General features: G+C 50.7%; 1 protein-coding gene across 1 annotated transcript; it reads left to right on the forward strand.

Moving 5' to 3' along the window:
* The first annotated feature begins 9,958 nt into the window (after positions 1–9,958).
* Positions 9,959–15,142, forward strand: phb (prohibitin). The gene is made up of 7 exons (XM_084448844.1): positions 9,959–10,027; positions 11,135–11,239; positions 11,729–11,890; positions 12,518–12,660; positions 13,575–13,691; positions 13,796–13,891; positions 14,066–15,142. Exons 2-7 carry the CDS (start codon positions 11,155–11,157, stop codon positions 14,276–14,278), a joined length of 816 nt encoding a protein of 271 aa, XP_084304970.1. The 5' UTR covers positions 9,959–10,027; positions 11,135–11,154; the 3' UTR covers positions 14,279–15,142.
* Positions 15,143–15,146: the final 4 nt, after the last annotated feature.

The raw sequence follows: 15,146 nt of genomic DNA on the forward strand, positions 1-15,146 counted from the left end.
TGCTTTCCCATAAGGCACTACTAAGCACAACTGGCTGCTCCAAATGGGTCCACTGCTGCCCCTAATGGCCATGATGTGTACAACAATTCCCTAAGTTGGCTTTGATGATCCCTGCTATAATCAATCTGCTAGCAGGGACTGGGACAGGTTTAACGTGAACGACCTCTGCACTCTCACACACCACTATTCCATTTAGTAAGAGAGCACCTCACATGAGCTGTTATCCTCCTAGCTGCCTGTCTGTCCGTCCGTCTGCCTGTGGGTGGGACCTTTCTGCGGAGACTCAGATGGTGACTAGTGACTTTGTAAAGAAAGTTGTTGTGTTCGCATGAGCGGCCTCCCTCATGTCCTTGTGCGTGGTGTGTCATCGTGTGTGAACGTGTGTGCGTGTGTGTGTGTGTCCTCAGGTCCCCCCTCCCATTAAAGTTTCCCCTGCACTCCCCTATTATGCTACAAAGCTGTCCACCCCCCCCCCCCCCCCCCCAACCCCTCCCTGTCTGATGGCCTGTGTTATGAGGACCGTTGGTATTGGTATTTTGCACTCTGCTCGCTGATCTTAATGCACTTACAGCGCATGGCAGTCCCACTCTGGTCCACCAGCTTTCCAACCACACCGGGTTCTCCTGCTATTCCCACTTCCGATACGACACTGTATCCTGTCTGCCACACCATAGCCTACTTGGGTCACTCTCTCTCTCTCTCTCTCTCTCTCTCTCTCTCTATCTATCTGTCTATCTATCTCTCTATCTTGGGTCACTCTCTATCTATCTATCTATCTAGCTAGCTGTCTATCTATCTCTCTCTCACACACACACACACACACACACACATACATACAGTACACACGCACACACCCAAGTGGTCCTGGGTGGCAGCTCAAATCCAACCTTTCATCTCCCCTGGGTGGTGAAGGGTGAAGCCAGCGGTGTACTTCCTGTCAGCCAGAGCTGGGGCATCTGTGGGTGCGCTGGGCCGAGGTGAGACTGCCACGCTGGTGTGGGGAGTTCTGTCATGTTCTGCCGGGCTCTGGTTGGTTCTGTTCTAATCTGCTGGGCTCCCTTTGTGAACCTGTGGACGGTGCTCCTGTCCAGAGTGCCATGTGAGAAACAAAACGCTTCAGTAAAAGTTGTTTTACTTATGTTTTACTTAATATGTTATCTTATTTTATTTTACCAATTGTTTTTTGTTTTTGTTTTTTCTTAGGGTTTAAAGTTCAAAGGTCATACTCTTATGCGGGGGCCTGCTACATTCCTTTTAATTATGATGTCTTTCTGTCTGTCCTAACCATTTGTGCCAAACTGTATTTACTCCTCTGTCAATGCCTTTATTACAATGGTGCATTCAATGAAAAAAAAATGAAAGAACGAAAAAAAACGAAAGAAAAATGTGTTTCTGGATACTTTTCCTCTGACCTTGTAGAAAAACAAAAACGTAAAAAAGTCGTCACTGTTGTGTGTGATTGCCGTCCCAAAATGCTAATGGCTGCTGGTACAATACTGCTACACCTTACAAAAGATGACACAGTGGTGGTTTCTGATTGGTCAGGGTCTTGCTCTTGAGTGTGCCTCGGCTTTAGCACATTACCTCCCCCTGGGGCACCTCCCTCCAAACGCTCTCTGTGTGTGCATATGGTGTCCCAATGGAATGTGTTTACAGTTTGGTCATGTCAACAACAACAAACTGGTTCCTTGGCATGTGTTTACAAGTGTGCCGTCGGTATATCTTATCATAGTCGAGATGACATGGACATGTTGCATGAAAGGTTCAAGGTCACAAAAACAAACCATGTGAAATTACGCCAAAATACACACAGAAGTTCAAATAAAACATACAAGACCAAGTATCCTTATTTAGTATCGGCGCTGGATTTCTGTGTGAGCACCAAGTTCCACGTTACTGTTTCTTTAAGCCTGATTCCAAACGCATTGCGAGGTAGGAAGCAGATGTTTTTACACAGCTGTGAAGGGATGTCATCACCACGGCACGGCTGCGTACAAACCCCACGCTTAACGGCTGATCTCAGCTCAGGCAGAGCCGGACCCCAGACTGACGTTTCCTGATCTCCGTTCGACTGGGGCCCGTTTGAGACATTCCACCTTTCCTGTGTTGCGCCACGAGAGCCTCTTGGCTGCTTAGATGGTTGTAGTCAATTATCAGTTCGTCAAAGCTCCACCCTCCGCTCTCTTCACACACACACATACACACACACACACACACACACACACACACACACACACACACACACACAAAACATTACATTAACATCTGGAAAGAAATTGCATGCATTCAATGGCATGTGGCTAACAGATTATATGTCATTCGATTCAATGTCATTGTTCTCCATCGTTTCCTCAAGTGAAACGACTCCTGGATGACCACTGCGGCTGGGGGCTGGGTGTTACTAACGGCAGCCGGGTTTGGGGTGTACCTGGGGGTCAGAGAGGCAGAATCTGCTGAGCCCAGTCCAAACTCGGCCTCCGTCGCCTAATAGCTTTTCCAGCTTGGCGGATCTACTTTGTAGCGATGTCAGCGAGAAACCCAACTCTAGACTCTTTTACACAAGAGCGTAATCCAGAGATGCTCCTTCATGCATTGAAACACATTCCTCCAGCCACAAACTGTGAAGTGTTTCTGGAAGAAGCAAACAAATTGATTAATCTAGCGTGTGTTCTTTCAGTCCAGGAATTGTTATTGATACGATCAATAGCTAAAAACAATCGGGGCAGTGTAGTGTTCTATATGGTAATGAACCCAGTAGCCTATTTTCCCAGCTGCCTTCCTGGACTTGAATAGCTAAAGACCTTCACAGGCCAGAAGAATTCTGCTTTGAACTGGTTTGTGTTTTGGCTTTACGGGTTCTCACAGGTCAATCGACAGCAGTTCATCTTTGATCAGAAATTAACTTCCATCCAATCATCCATTAGCTAGTAATCCCATGTGTTGGTCATTATGCGTCACCTGCATTTAGCACACAGCCCCTAGCCTTCCTCTCACATCTGTAGCTGTGTTTGGTGTATAGTTCTTCTTAGCCAGGAAGAGAAGACAAATTTCAAGACAAAATTAATTATTGCCACATCCATAGCCGCAGTCCTCACTTATCCACTCCTCACATGCGTAGAAGCACGCTTCCCTGAACGAAAACAGCCTCCTCTGGCATTGGCTGTCTCTTAATCATCACTTAAAACCGTTGCAGTGCGGCAACTTCACCACGATAGTGCGTAGACGCTGAGCAAGTGCTCTAGTGCATTTGGCTGCAGCTTGATCAGTACACTAGGTTCCTTGTGTTAGTAGATGACCAGGGGGATGAAGGCATATGCGCACGCATAGCTCACCATTTCACAGTGAACTGTGCGTGCAAGTTCAGAGGTCATGTTCAGAGGTCATTGGCTCACTGCCCTCATGTGAGTCAAGGGTCAACAGCAGCCATATTACCCCCCCCCCCCCCTCACCCTTCTCCCAGCTCCACACTGGCACTAGCGAGTTAGTCTCGCTTACACGACACACCAATCTCTGGGAAACAGCTTCACTCATCATCCGTCCAGATAGTCACCTGCTGGCGCAGCTCAGTGACAGTTGGTTTCATACAAGGCGTCCAATAGGTGGATTTGTGAGCTAATGGTTTCCCCATCTCTCTCCGTCGTAGTGCTGTTTATACTAGTCGCAGACACTTTTCCTTGTATCCCCTTTGTTTTTTAAACCCTTTGAATCGATGCTGCTTCTGTGCTTGACTCTGGGTTTACTGCGTGGTGCCATGTCGTCCACATGGACTCTAGAGCTTGTAACGCTTCAGTGTGTAATGTTACCATATGCCTTACATGTTTTCCAGGACTAATAAAAAAGCATAACATAAAAAACAAACGAAGAGCAGTGTCTTTATTTCGGTGTCACTTTACGCTGATGAAGCAAGTTACATGAGAAGTGAAACCTTGAACAACAGTGGCCACAGTACCAGAGAGGGTAGGTTGTAACATGTGGACAGTGTGTCTGATGATTGTCAGAACTCAATACATCAACAAAGATGAAGAAAATCATCATAGAGCCACCAGGGAAAAAGGTACAATAACAATACCTTTTCTATCATCTCAGAATCATCAGAAACCTCACAATCACAGTTTATAAAACGGCACTCATCAACTACATTAAAACTACAGTAAAATAATATCTGACCATCTCACACAGAACATATCACTGTTTAAGAATTATGTGCAAAGAATTACATACGGATTAAAATCGTTAAAAACGTATAAGTTAAAAATGTGATAATCCTGGTCAGGATTTGTTTTGATCTGGAGACTTGGCCGGTACCTCCTCAATCCCGAGAGCGGTCAGGGCCTCGGACAGACGCGTCAAATAGTTGGAGTCAGGGTAGCCATTCCTGAATGGATCAGAAAGGTAACAGTTACAAACATGCAGTGGTGGGGATCTGTATCCATTTTTTTTTTTGGGGGGGGTACATTTATTAATATTTAATATTGGGGGGGGGGGGCATGTCCCCCCTGACCCCCCCAGGATCCCCGACCCTGCACACATGTAGTGTAAACAAAGGAAACAGATCCCGTGGAATGATCACGGGACCGGAGGGAGGCTCACTCACGCTGACTTGCCCCCCTGCAGGCTGGTCTTGTGGGGGACGCAGTCCCAGGCGACCCGGGCCCCCGTCTCTCTGGCTGCCATGGTGAAGGTGAGGCCCCGTCGGAAAGCCCTCTCCAGCCGTGGGAGGAGCCTGTGCGTGCGCTCGCAGAGGGGCAGGTACGCCTCGAACACGCCCCCCTGGAACGTGGACCCGGGAGCCGGGTGGCCCTCCTGTTAAAGATCGCAGGGAAACGGCGGCGGTGTTAAGCGCTGAACGCCACAAGCTGCAGGGAAGTCTGGCAACCGAACATCTCGGCTACACAGTGTTTAACTGCATGGACTAGTAATAAAGATCGGGTTTAACAGTCTAGGCCTTCCTGCCATTTATCTACGATGTTCGCTTGACATTTAAACAGAGCAGATGATAAATTCCAGACGACTTATGTTAACGACCACAACAGAGAGACCGACCATGAGGTCACGCTCACCCCTTGAAAGCCATCCGGGATGCAGTAGGTGATCTTGACCGTGGAGTCCCTGCTGTGACCCGGCAGGCTGACTGCCACCTCGGAGTAGGTCATGCTGCCCTGGATGCCCCGCGCCGGCGCCGTTGTCTCGGCTTTGGGGCAGACCCTGCAGTGGGTGTGGACCTGGAACAGGCATCGCGGGCACAGGGTGACCCCGCAGCCGGTCATGGTCAGCGAGTCCCCGCTCGCTCCGCACACGCAGATCCTCCCGGGCGCCGCGGACGGGCTCGGCCGGTTCCCCGGTCGGGCTGGTCTGTTCCCCTTCCGAGACGCCTCGGACTGTAGGTCGCCGTCTTTCGTCGCGGCGAAGCGCGGGTCGTCGTGCGCGGACGCCGAGCCGGACGTTAACCCATTCGGCGGTCCCGCCTCTCCTCTTGCCGAATGGCTGGTCGCCGCGTCAGCCTTGCTCCCGTCCGCCTCCGTAGGCCCTCCCCTCTGCGCCTCCTCTCTGACGACGGGATCTCTCCTGGCCGAGGACTGGCCGACGTCTCCGTCCTCGGGCTCCGTCTCCGTCCTCCTCTGTCTTTTGGTAGAATCTCTCCGTTGGACGCGTCTCATTTCCTGGCTGTCTCCCGTCGCCTCCCCCTTCTGGGAGGGGACGTTTTGTGACGGGGGAGTGGCCCTCGAGGCCCCGTTCGCCTGGGGGACAACGGGCCGGTTCGTCCGGGAGGGGGAGGGCGCAGAGAGGTCCAGCTCCTCCCCCTCCCTCCGGCCCGCCTCCCCGCAGAACACCTCTCTCAGGGCCCCGCCCACCTGTGAGCACAGCTGCTCGGGGCCGATGAGAAAGACCCCGTCCCCGGATACCTGGAGGGTGACCTTCCTGAACCGCTGGCGAATCTCGGCGCAGCACGCCGCCAGCGTCTCGTCCGCCGCGTCGGCCACGCCCAACTCGGCCAGGCGCAGGCTCTGCACACAGAAGTCGTCGGCGACTGCGGCGACCAGCTTCTGGAGCTCTGACTGACGGGAAGCCACCGCGGACGACTCGGCCCCCATAAGGGTGACGGTGACGTCGCGGCTCCCTTCCGATTGGCCGTCCCTCACCTGCAGGCCCGAGGTCATGTCCTGGAGGCGGGCGGCGTAGGCCTCTTTCATGTCCCTTCCCGGGCGGTCGCTGAAGCTGCTGGACCTGGCCAAGACCCTGGCGGCGGCCTTCCCAGGCTCCTCCCCCTGCCCCGCGTCCCGAGCCTTAGGCCCGGGCCACCCGGAGAAGCTGCTGGTCCTCCTCAGGCCGGGCCCGGTCCCTGATCCGGAGGGCGGGACCGTGGCTGCGGCGGCGCCCCACACCAAGTTGTTCTGAGCCGCGACGAACGGGGACGCGTCGCCCCCCTGCCCTCTGCCCACCGACCGCGACCCCGGCGGAGTTCTCTCCGCGACGGCGCTCGTAAATAAGGGCTCGCCGTTCTTAAACGAGACGTCCTCACCAGTCCTCGCCGGCGTCCCGTGGCCCGCTCTGTCCCGGTCGAACAGGCGCTCGTGGGACGCCGAGGCCCCTGCGGTCAGCGACCTCCTCGGCCTGGCCCCTAGCCCACCCACCCCCGAGTCCTTAAACCTGGCTGCTAGTCTGTACCCTCCGGCCGCCTCCGCCTTTCTCTCGGCCTTGTGTGACTTCAGCATCTCATCTATCCTGGCGTCCAGGGCGCCCGCGGCGGAGAGGGTGGGGGCGAGTCCCTCCTCCTCCCCCGGGTTCGAGGGGTCAACGGTGGACGAGGGCGATCTGGACGAGCCGGCGACATCCTCGTCCGCCTGCTCTTGCTCTCCCAGTAAGAGGAACTGCTTGGCCTCGGACACATCGCCGCCGCTCCCCACGATGTAGACGTTCCCCTCGTCCTCGCTGAGGAGGATTCTGGGTAGCCGGATCCGAAGGGCCTCCACCGCCCTCTGCAAGCCCCCCCTTGGGGCGAGGACGCTCTTCGGCAGCTGGGCTTTCCGGAGCCCGGCCTCGTTCTCCTGGTGGAGTCTGCTCAGGTCGGCGCGGGCCCCCCGGAGACGCCCCGCCACCCCGCCCGCCGCCCCCCCCGACCCGGCGGCGCACTGGAGGAACAGGGTGGTCACCCCCTGGGCCGTGGCATCCAAAACCTCCACCCCATGAGCGGCGAGGATGCGACGGTACTCCTCCTCACAGTGCCTCTGCAGATAGAGAAACGTGTCGGCGTCCATGATGAGGGAGAAGTCCTCCTCCTCCTCCTCCTTCTCGGGCGGCTGTAGACCCGCCGCCCCGCCCCCTTCCGCCCGGCCCGCGCCCTCCCGACCCCGACGGCCCCCGGATCCTCGGTCTCCGCGCGCGCCTCGGTCACCGGACGACAGACCGAACGCCCACTCCCTCCGCTCGTCCCCTCTCCCGCGCCGGTCCGCCGTCTCCCGGGCGGGAGACCTGCCCCCACCTCGCGGAGGAGCGCCCCCTGCCCTGGCGCCATTTGAGGCGGCGGGGGCGGCGGGGGAGGCTGGGTCTGCGGTTCCCGGGGCCCCGGGGAGGCCCAGCAGTTGGGCCACTGCAGCCTGGACCTCAGAGTAGAGGCCCCTCAGGGTGCAGAGCTCCTCCGGGGCGTTGTAGTCGACCTGGACGTCCGGGTGGCTCTTATGCAGGTGCATTACCGCCGTCTTCCCCCGGGGGAGCTGGCTGTAGTCCACAGTCACAGACATGCTCAGGATGACCTATGAGACGGGACCGAGACAGCACAATGACACCTCACGCCGCGACGCTCAACGGCAAATCATTTCAAACAAGCAAAAATCTTCCCACCACGATTTTCCTCAATATTAGACCGGTATACCTGATCCAGGTCAAGATCTTTGCGATGCTCCGTCAGGGTGAGTTCGTACTTCTTGCCGTCCACTCTCAGGACGTGACGGCCATGTCGAAGCACACTCTGGGCCACTGTGGAGGTGAGGTCACCAGAAGGAAATCAATCTCAGTCAGAGAAACCACCCGACTAAGCACTATTAAGCATCCCTGGCCCTGACCATTGGAATGCATGCCAACACTCCGGCTCACAGTAAATCAATGGTGACAGGTGATAAAAGCACAGTACCTTACATTTCATACTTTGCAAATGCAAACGCGTGCAAAACTAAGTTCAAGGCTGGCTATGGTCAAACAGCAAGTGGGTGATTTTATGATGACCTGTCGAGGCAATAAGGCCTTGATGCTACAGAAAACAGTCCTCAGCACTCCGGACTGACCCAATCTACACCCTATGAAGCAAACCCCCCAACCCCCACCCCCAAATATACTTGATATGCTCCGACACACGCACCCTCCCCCCCCCACTGACCTCCACTGTCCTCGAAGGTGACGAGGGCAGATCGAGGTGTCGTCTTGACGATGGTGACAGACGCTATGTCCCCCCCGCCGTTGCTGGCCCGAAGGAAATGGATGCATAACTTGTCAGACAGCCGGTCGTCGTCGATGTCTGTGGGTAGGCCTCTAACTCTCACTGTCCGGCCTGGTGCTGCCATCTGGTGGTGGGCGCAAGTATGTCACTGCAAAACATGAACACAGGAGACATTATCAATACCTCTGTTTTCTACTCAGTTTATCAACATTGAAAAGGATTTGTGCGAGTAAGAGAAGTACTAAAAATGATTATGTGCCAGAAAGAAACCAAGCCCCCTGGCGCGCCGCATCTGACCATGAATCTCAATCCAATAGGCCTGTTCGACCACGGCTCATATCTGATAACATCCACCCTCTGGTGGACGTTGCTAGGACGTTTCATCAACCTACTGAGCTCCCACGTCTACATTGCCAATGCCAGAGTCTTCCTAAATAAATGCATATGAAACCTGGCTTCTGACTGAAATATTGGTAAAGCAATAGCATTGATAGTGCACAGATGAAACTTTAGTTATGTGTTCCTTTCATGCCGTGCAATAGAGTTGTGGGGTCCACACACATGGGTCTACAACATAAAGCTAGGCTAAACGATGTCGTTTATTACTTAAGTTCATATTTAATAATTATACAACATAATTAACTCCTGTGAGCTTGCAACTGCAATTACCTTTTTGAATTTGAATTGAATTTCGACAACGTTAGTGACGTTGCTACTGATGAGAATGAAATTTCAAGGAAGTGCACAATCTGTTTGTAAACTGTCGATAAAATATTTTGTATATATTCTTCATCTGTCAACCGCAGGAGCTTTAGCCATAACTATATTTCTCAAACAACTATATAATTGTAAGAATTACCTTAGAAGCGTCTCATATCTGTCGTCTCGCACAACAACACGTTTCAGAGTTTCAAAACATGGATGAAAAGTGAAACCACTGGGGGTCAGAGAATCGTGTAGTTCTTGATTTCAAACGGCAGGTGGCGATTAACTGTCTAACCCTCCATGGTCTAACCCTAACCCTAACCCTACCCCTTTTTCACAGAGCAGTCAGACCTGTCTGATTAACTGTCTAACCCTAACCCTAACCCTTTTTCACAGAGCAGTCAGACCTGTCTGTGAATTGCAATGCAACATTAGATGTTATAATGCAATTGTCTCAATATAGGGTTCCATAGCCTACAAATGACAATTCTCAAGGAACTTTTAATATATATATATACCGTGAATTGTGGTTCACCATTTTACAGAGGGAAATAATGTGCATAATATGATATGGAAGCGAAGAGGTTCAGAGATTAAATGTGGTTCAGAGATTAGAGATATGCACATTATTTCCATATGCACGTGCTGGTGAACATTGAACTAGGGCGAGTAGGACTTCATAGACCACAATGCTCGGGAGAGGTTTCTTGCTATTAACCAATGAAAGACATCAATATACACGATCCACTGCAGTGTTGCACTGCACCTACCTGTCCAATCAGGGAGAGTGTTGTTACAATAACTGCGCAGCCTCTGTAGGACGAAAAAAATCATGTGTTCTTCTTACGTCGTCTCCGGTGGAGGTCACAGACTGAACTGATCAAATCCTAGGTGAGTGCAAATAATTCGTTAAGACAATACAATATATAAACGATATAATTAAACAGATATCAGTTTCTCCTTGAGTGACAGTTTTTGTGTGTAAATGATAAGACGATGGAAATCTGTTGCAGCTACGTGAGAAACAGCACAAGTGACATGATGGGCACAAGTTCATCTCGCTGCGTGATGAAACGCAGGACACAAACACGCGTGTAACATTAGCTAACGTTACCTTGCTAGTTTTTCATTTTGTGGAATCGCTTACCACGAAATGTTCTAGTAGGATCAGTATTCAATTTCTCCATGCTCAGTGATTCGGGTGTTAGCTACGCTAGCTTGCTAGCTGACTAGCTAACGTTAGTCGTCTCACCCTTGGCATCACTCATTCACAAGCCAAGGCCAAAGCAACATGACGTCCACCTAGAAAAAGCACATTACCAAGCTATAGTTACGTCGCCAGCTAGTGACAGATATTTCCCAATATTGTTGTACGTTTTCAACACTACGTGTTGATGAGCTCTGATCCGGGCTGTGAGGCAGCTCTCCCTGACGCAGTCAGACCATTCTGACTTACCGCTTTTCACTCCGTCTACATTACATTTACATGAGACATTTAACTGTCGCTTCAATCCAAAGCGATTTACAATAATTGCATCTACTCTTAAGTCTCTACAAATAATATACTTTCGTTCGTTACTCACCGAAGTGGCTCCCGGTACAGCTACAGAATCGACATAAATCAGCCAATTAGAATCAACCTGCTAGCAGGTCAGAAGATTGCAATCAATCAATTAATATACTGATAGGAAATGCATAGAGGTGCGCGGGCAGTGAGCATTGAGCAATTCCCCTGGAGGCCCGCGGGGGATGGGACGTTAAACCACCCCGGAACCTTCTTTTCTTAGGTGAGTAGCGAAAGTATATTTGTAGAGAGTGAAGAGTAGACTTGGTGAGAAGCGGTAATGAAGAAATGTATGGTCCTTCACAGGTAAGTGATAGCTGCCCCATTTAACGCCCTGGACCAGAGCTATGTTGATATGATTGTAGCCCCTTATGTTTCTGAACATATTTGCCATTTTTGATTGATTTTGCTGTTGCCCTTCGCTATGTTTCAAGGTTACTGCATTGCTGTCATCATGGCAAAACTGTTCGAGTCCATCGGGAAGTTGGGCCTGGCCCTAGCCGTCGGTGGAGGTGTGGTGAACTCTGCCCTCTTCAATGGTGAGTGACCTCAGCCTGATGGCGCCATTGGTCCAGAAATCTGATGCATATATAAAGGCACTTGCAAGTCTGGCATCCTCTGTGTGCAGAACAGACCTTGATGATTGCCATCTCTTCTTCGGGAGGTTTTTATGTGAAACCTGCAGTTCTAAAGCCCCTCAAAACTGATTTTACTTTCATTGGCTGATACTTGGTTGCAAATATTGTAGCATTTAAAGTATAAAGATCACTCCCTTTGTGTTTTTTTTTGTTTTTCTTTGTTTTCTTGTCTGTTCGTTTACTCTATGGCTAAGTAAGAGTGTGCTTGCTTCAAACATGCACTGTTATTTGGGGTAGATATGGATTTATGTGTTGGATACTACAGTATATTGGAATGGACTACATGGAGATGCTTGTTTGTTGCAAACTTTGAATGCTCAATAAAAAATAAATGATACAAATAAAAATAAACCTGTAGTTATACCAGCCCTGCTGTTGGTCTTGTCTCAGTCGATGCAGGGCACAGGGCGGTCATATTCGACAGATTCCGGGGGGTGCAAGAGGCTGTGGTTGGAGAAGGCACCCACTTCCTCATTCCCTGGGTGCAGAAGCCAATCATCTTCGACTGTCGTTCCCGCCCGCGTAACGTTCCCGTCACCACAGGGAGCAAAGGTACGCTCCGATAGGATCTGATTCCAGACTACGGGCTCTATCAAACCCCCCTCGTACAATTTGTGTCTGCATCTCTCTTTGTCTTCAGGAAGCTCCATCTATTCCACTTATTTCACATTTGGCTTAAAATAGCTGTGAATTGAAATTACATGAAATAATGTCTGATAAATTAAGATGGGTCTTGTCACCTGGACACATCAGTTTCAATGCTTCCAATGCTAATCCAGCACAATAAGAGCGGGATAGCCAGTTAGCTCATGAGCTCACAACAACTAGCAGCAGCTTCCATAACATTAATGTGTTATATATGTTATGTTATATATTATGTTATGTTATATTGTGGTATGCGTGGCTGGCTTGTTTCTGTTCAGGACTGGTAGGACAGAAGCTAGTCATGCCACTGAAATAGCTGTGAATTGAAATGACATGAAATAATGTCTGATAAATTAAAGATGGGTCTTGTCGCCTGGACACATCAGTTCCAACGCTTCCAATGCTAATCCAGCACAATAAGAGCGGGATAGCCAGTTAGCTCATGAGCTCACAACAACTAGCAGCAGCACTCAACTACTGTCTTGCTTTCAGTGGATAATGCCCCATCCTGCTCTTGCGCTCTCCTCTCCGCAGACCTGCAGAACGTGAACATCACGCTGCGCATCCTCTTCAGGCCGGAGGCCGTCCAGCTCCCGCGCATCTTCACCAGCATCGGGGAGGACTACGACGAAAGGGTGCTGCCGTCTATCACCACAGAGGTCCTGAAGTCTGTGGTGGTGAGTGTTAATGAATACAGGCAGGTGGGAGGGTCGGAGAGTAGCCTGGCCTCGCCATCCTGATTAGGGCTGGGTTTAAAAAATTTATTCTGAATCAAATGATTCAGAATCGATTCATGAATCCCAAAATCGATCTTTTATTTAATGAATGAATGAATAAATGAAGGAATGAATAGTTCATTCATTCATTCAATGATTCATTTATTCATTTTTGGAAATCAGTATCGATACCCAGCCCTAGTATTGATGTGTAACTTGGCAGTCATGTAATTAAGGTTGCAGCTAAAAAAAAAAAAAAAGGTTTTAGTAACACCGACCGAATTGATATTGAATCGAATCGAATTGAATCGTGATAATCGATTCTGAACCTTATGAATCGGAATCGAATCGATTCTTAAAATTTGACTCGATACCCAGCCCTAATCCTGACCACGTGTGAGCTCATGTTTTGCTCTCCATGGATCAGTCTGGACCTCTCTCCTCCATCCACATTGATTTCCAGGAATTACAAAATAATGGGCCAATCAGTGACTGCATTTTAACTGCTGCTCCGCCCCCCCCAGTGGGGACGCAGCCCCTGATTGGTTCCCGTAGTTAATGCATGAAAATGAAATGCAAGCTGCTGGCAAAAGTCTCCCGAAGTGTATGCACTAGCAGAGTTTCTGTATTTTCCCCAAAATGGGGAAAAATACATTTTCCCCATTTTCCTGCCTGGATTTGGGAAGTGTTTTGTTACGCTGGCTTAAGGAGTAGGAAAGCAAGCACTCCCGCCCACTGAAATTGTTCTGGCCGGCTAGAAGTCCAGACTGTCGCAAAAGAGATTTCTTTTTTTGCGAGGAAGTCTGGCTTCCAGGCAATGTTAGAGGTCAGTGGGGGACAGTTTTCACTCGAGTGTCGCCGTGTTCCCTTCGCAGGCCCGGTTCGATGCTGGCGAGCTCATTACCCAGAGAGAGCTGGTGTCTAGGCAGGTCAGCGAGGACTTGACAGAAAGAGCCAACACCTTCGGCCTCATCCTGGATGACGTCTCACTGGTACGGTCCCTGTTGTTAAACCCCCCACAACCCTGGGGATGACTGCCGTGTGCTTGTCCTTGGCGTTTCTAACGGAAAAAACCCCCATCGTGTTCCTCCCACAGACGCACTTGACGTTCGGGAAGGAGTTCACTGAGGCTGTTGAGATGAAGCAGGTGGCCCAGCAGGAGGCTGAGAGGGCCAGGTTTGTGGTGGAGAAGGTAAGAGGGTATTAGTGTGCCGGTCTGTTCTTCAAACAACAATGTACCCCCTCTAACTACCCTCTCATACTAGGAACGATGGGCCAGGGGGATTCAGTTTAAGCTGCAGGTGGTTCTGAAATAATAAATAACGCAAGTTGAACTCAATGGCCGCTGCTTTGTCGTCTCCTGTAGGCAGAGCAACAGAAGCAGGCGGCCATCATCTCAGCGGAGGGCGACTCCCAGGCCGCGCTGCTCATCGCTAACTCCCTGCAGGAGGCCGGAGACGGCCTGGTGGAGCTGCGCAAGCTGGAGGCCGCAGAGGACATAGCCTTCCAGCTCTCTCGGTCCCGCAACATCACCTACCTGCCCTCGGGCCAGGGCACACTCCTCCAGCTGCCCCAGTGATGCCCCCCACACCCTCTAAACGGCGCCCTCTCTCCCCTCGACCAGCCACCATGGGCCGCGGAGGAGGGGGGGGGGGGTTAGAGGAGCTGGCGGCGGGGGCTTTCCACCTCCTCTCGCTCCCCCTCCCACTGACTTAGGACTAATGATGTCATGGCGGCTGGGGAGGGGGGGGGGTTGAGGTGGGCGTCCCTTATTGGCTGTGAAGCATGTATGGGGAAGTGGAGGGAGAGTTATGGCTTGAACTTACGCATAGTACCTTCTGTCAGAATTACACAATTGGTGATCGTCAATTCTCCATGGATTTGTCTGCTTTGTACTGGCGGTGATGAGCATGTGATTGCGGAGTGTGTGACTGTTTCATTAGAGAGTGTGGAATTGTATGAAAAGATGTGACTTAACAGCACTTATGTAAACACAAATATCCTAATAGGGGGTCACAAATATCCTAATAGGGGGTCAATCATATTTTGGGTGACAAACTATTCAATAAACTGCAGCTACATTTATCTTGTAAATTATTTGTCAGAACCACCGTTCTTTTTGATTGAATATAGGGTATAGACCCATTGAGACGGCTTGTTAAAATCTTAAGCTCAAGATGGCCGTCCTGAAATCCTTACTGTTTCAGTCCTGTACCGGACTGAATATTGGATCGTAAAATCATATCTAGCAAGTCCACCCACCTTCCTCACTGAAGTATACACCCCATTATCTAGTAGATGAATTGTGCCTGTCAGAAAATGGAGATTGGCAACCTTCCCTTGTTCTACAACTTGTTGCTATATCTGTATTTTGTAAGGACATCCACGCCCCTGTAGGCTGCTCAAAATGTCTCAATAATAAAACTTATTTCTACAGCTGTAACTCA

The sequence above is a fragment of the Borostomias antarcticus genome, assembly GCF_949987555.1.
Source record: "Borostomias antarcticus genome assembly, chromosome: 14".
In the NCBI taxonomy this organism is placed as follows: domain Eukaryota; kingdom Metazoa; phylum Chordata; class Actinopteri; order Stomiiformes; family Stomiidae; genus Borostomias; species Borostomias antarcticus.

What these genes read in the sequence shown, in the direction of transcription:
- phb (XM_084448844.1), top strand. Translation starts at nt 11,155, where the DNA reads ATGGCAAAACTGTTCGAGTCCATCGGGAAGTTGGGCCTGGCCCTAGCC. An exon ending in AGGTCCTGAAGTCTGTGGTG is followed by an intron (nt 12,661 to 13,574) that starts GTGAGTGTTAAT and finishes TTCCCTTCGCAG; the next exon opens with GCCCGGTTCGATGCTGGCGA. An exon ending in TCCTGGATGACGTCTCACTG is followed by an intron (nt 13,692 to 13,795) that starts GTACGGTCCCTG and finishes TTCCTCCCACAG; the next exon opens with ACGCACTTGACGTTCGGGAA.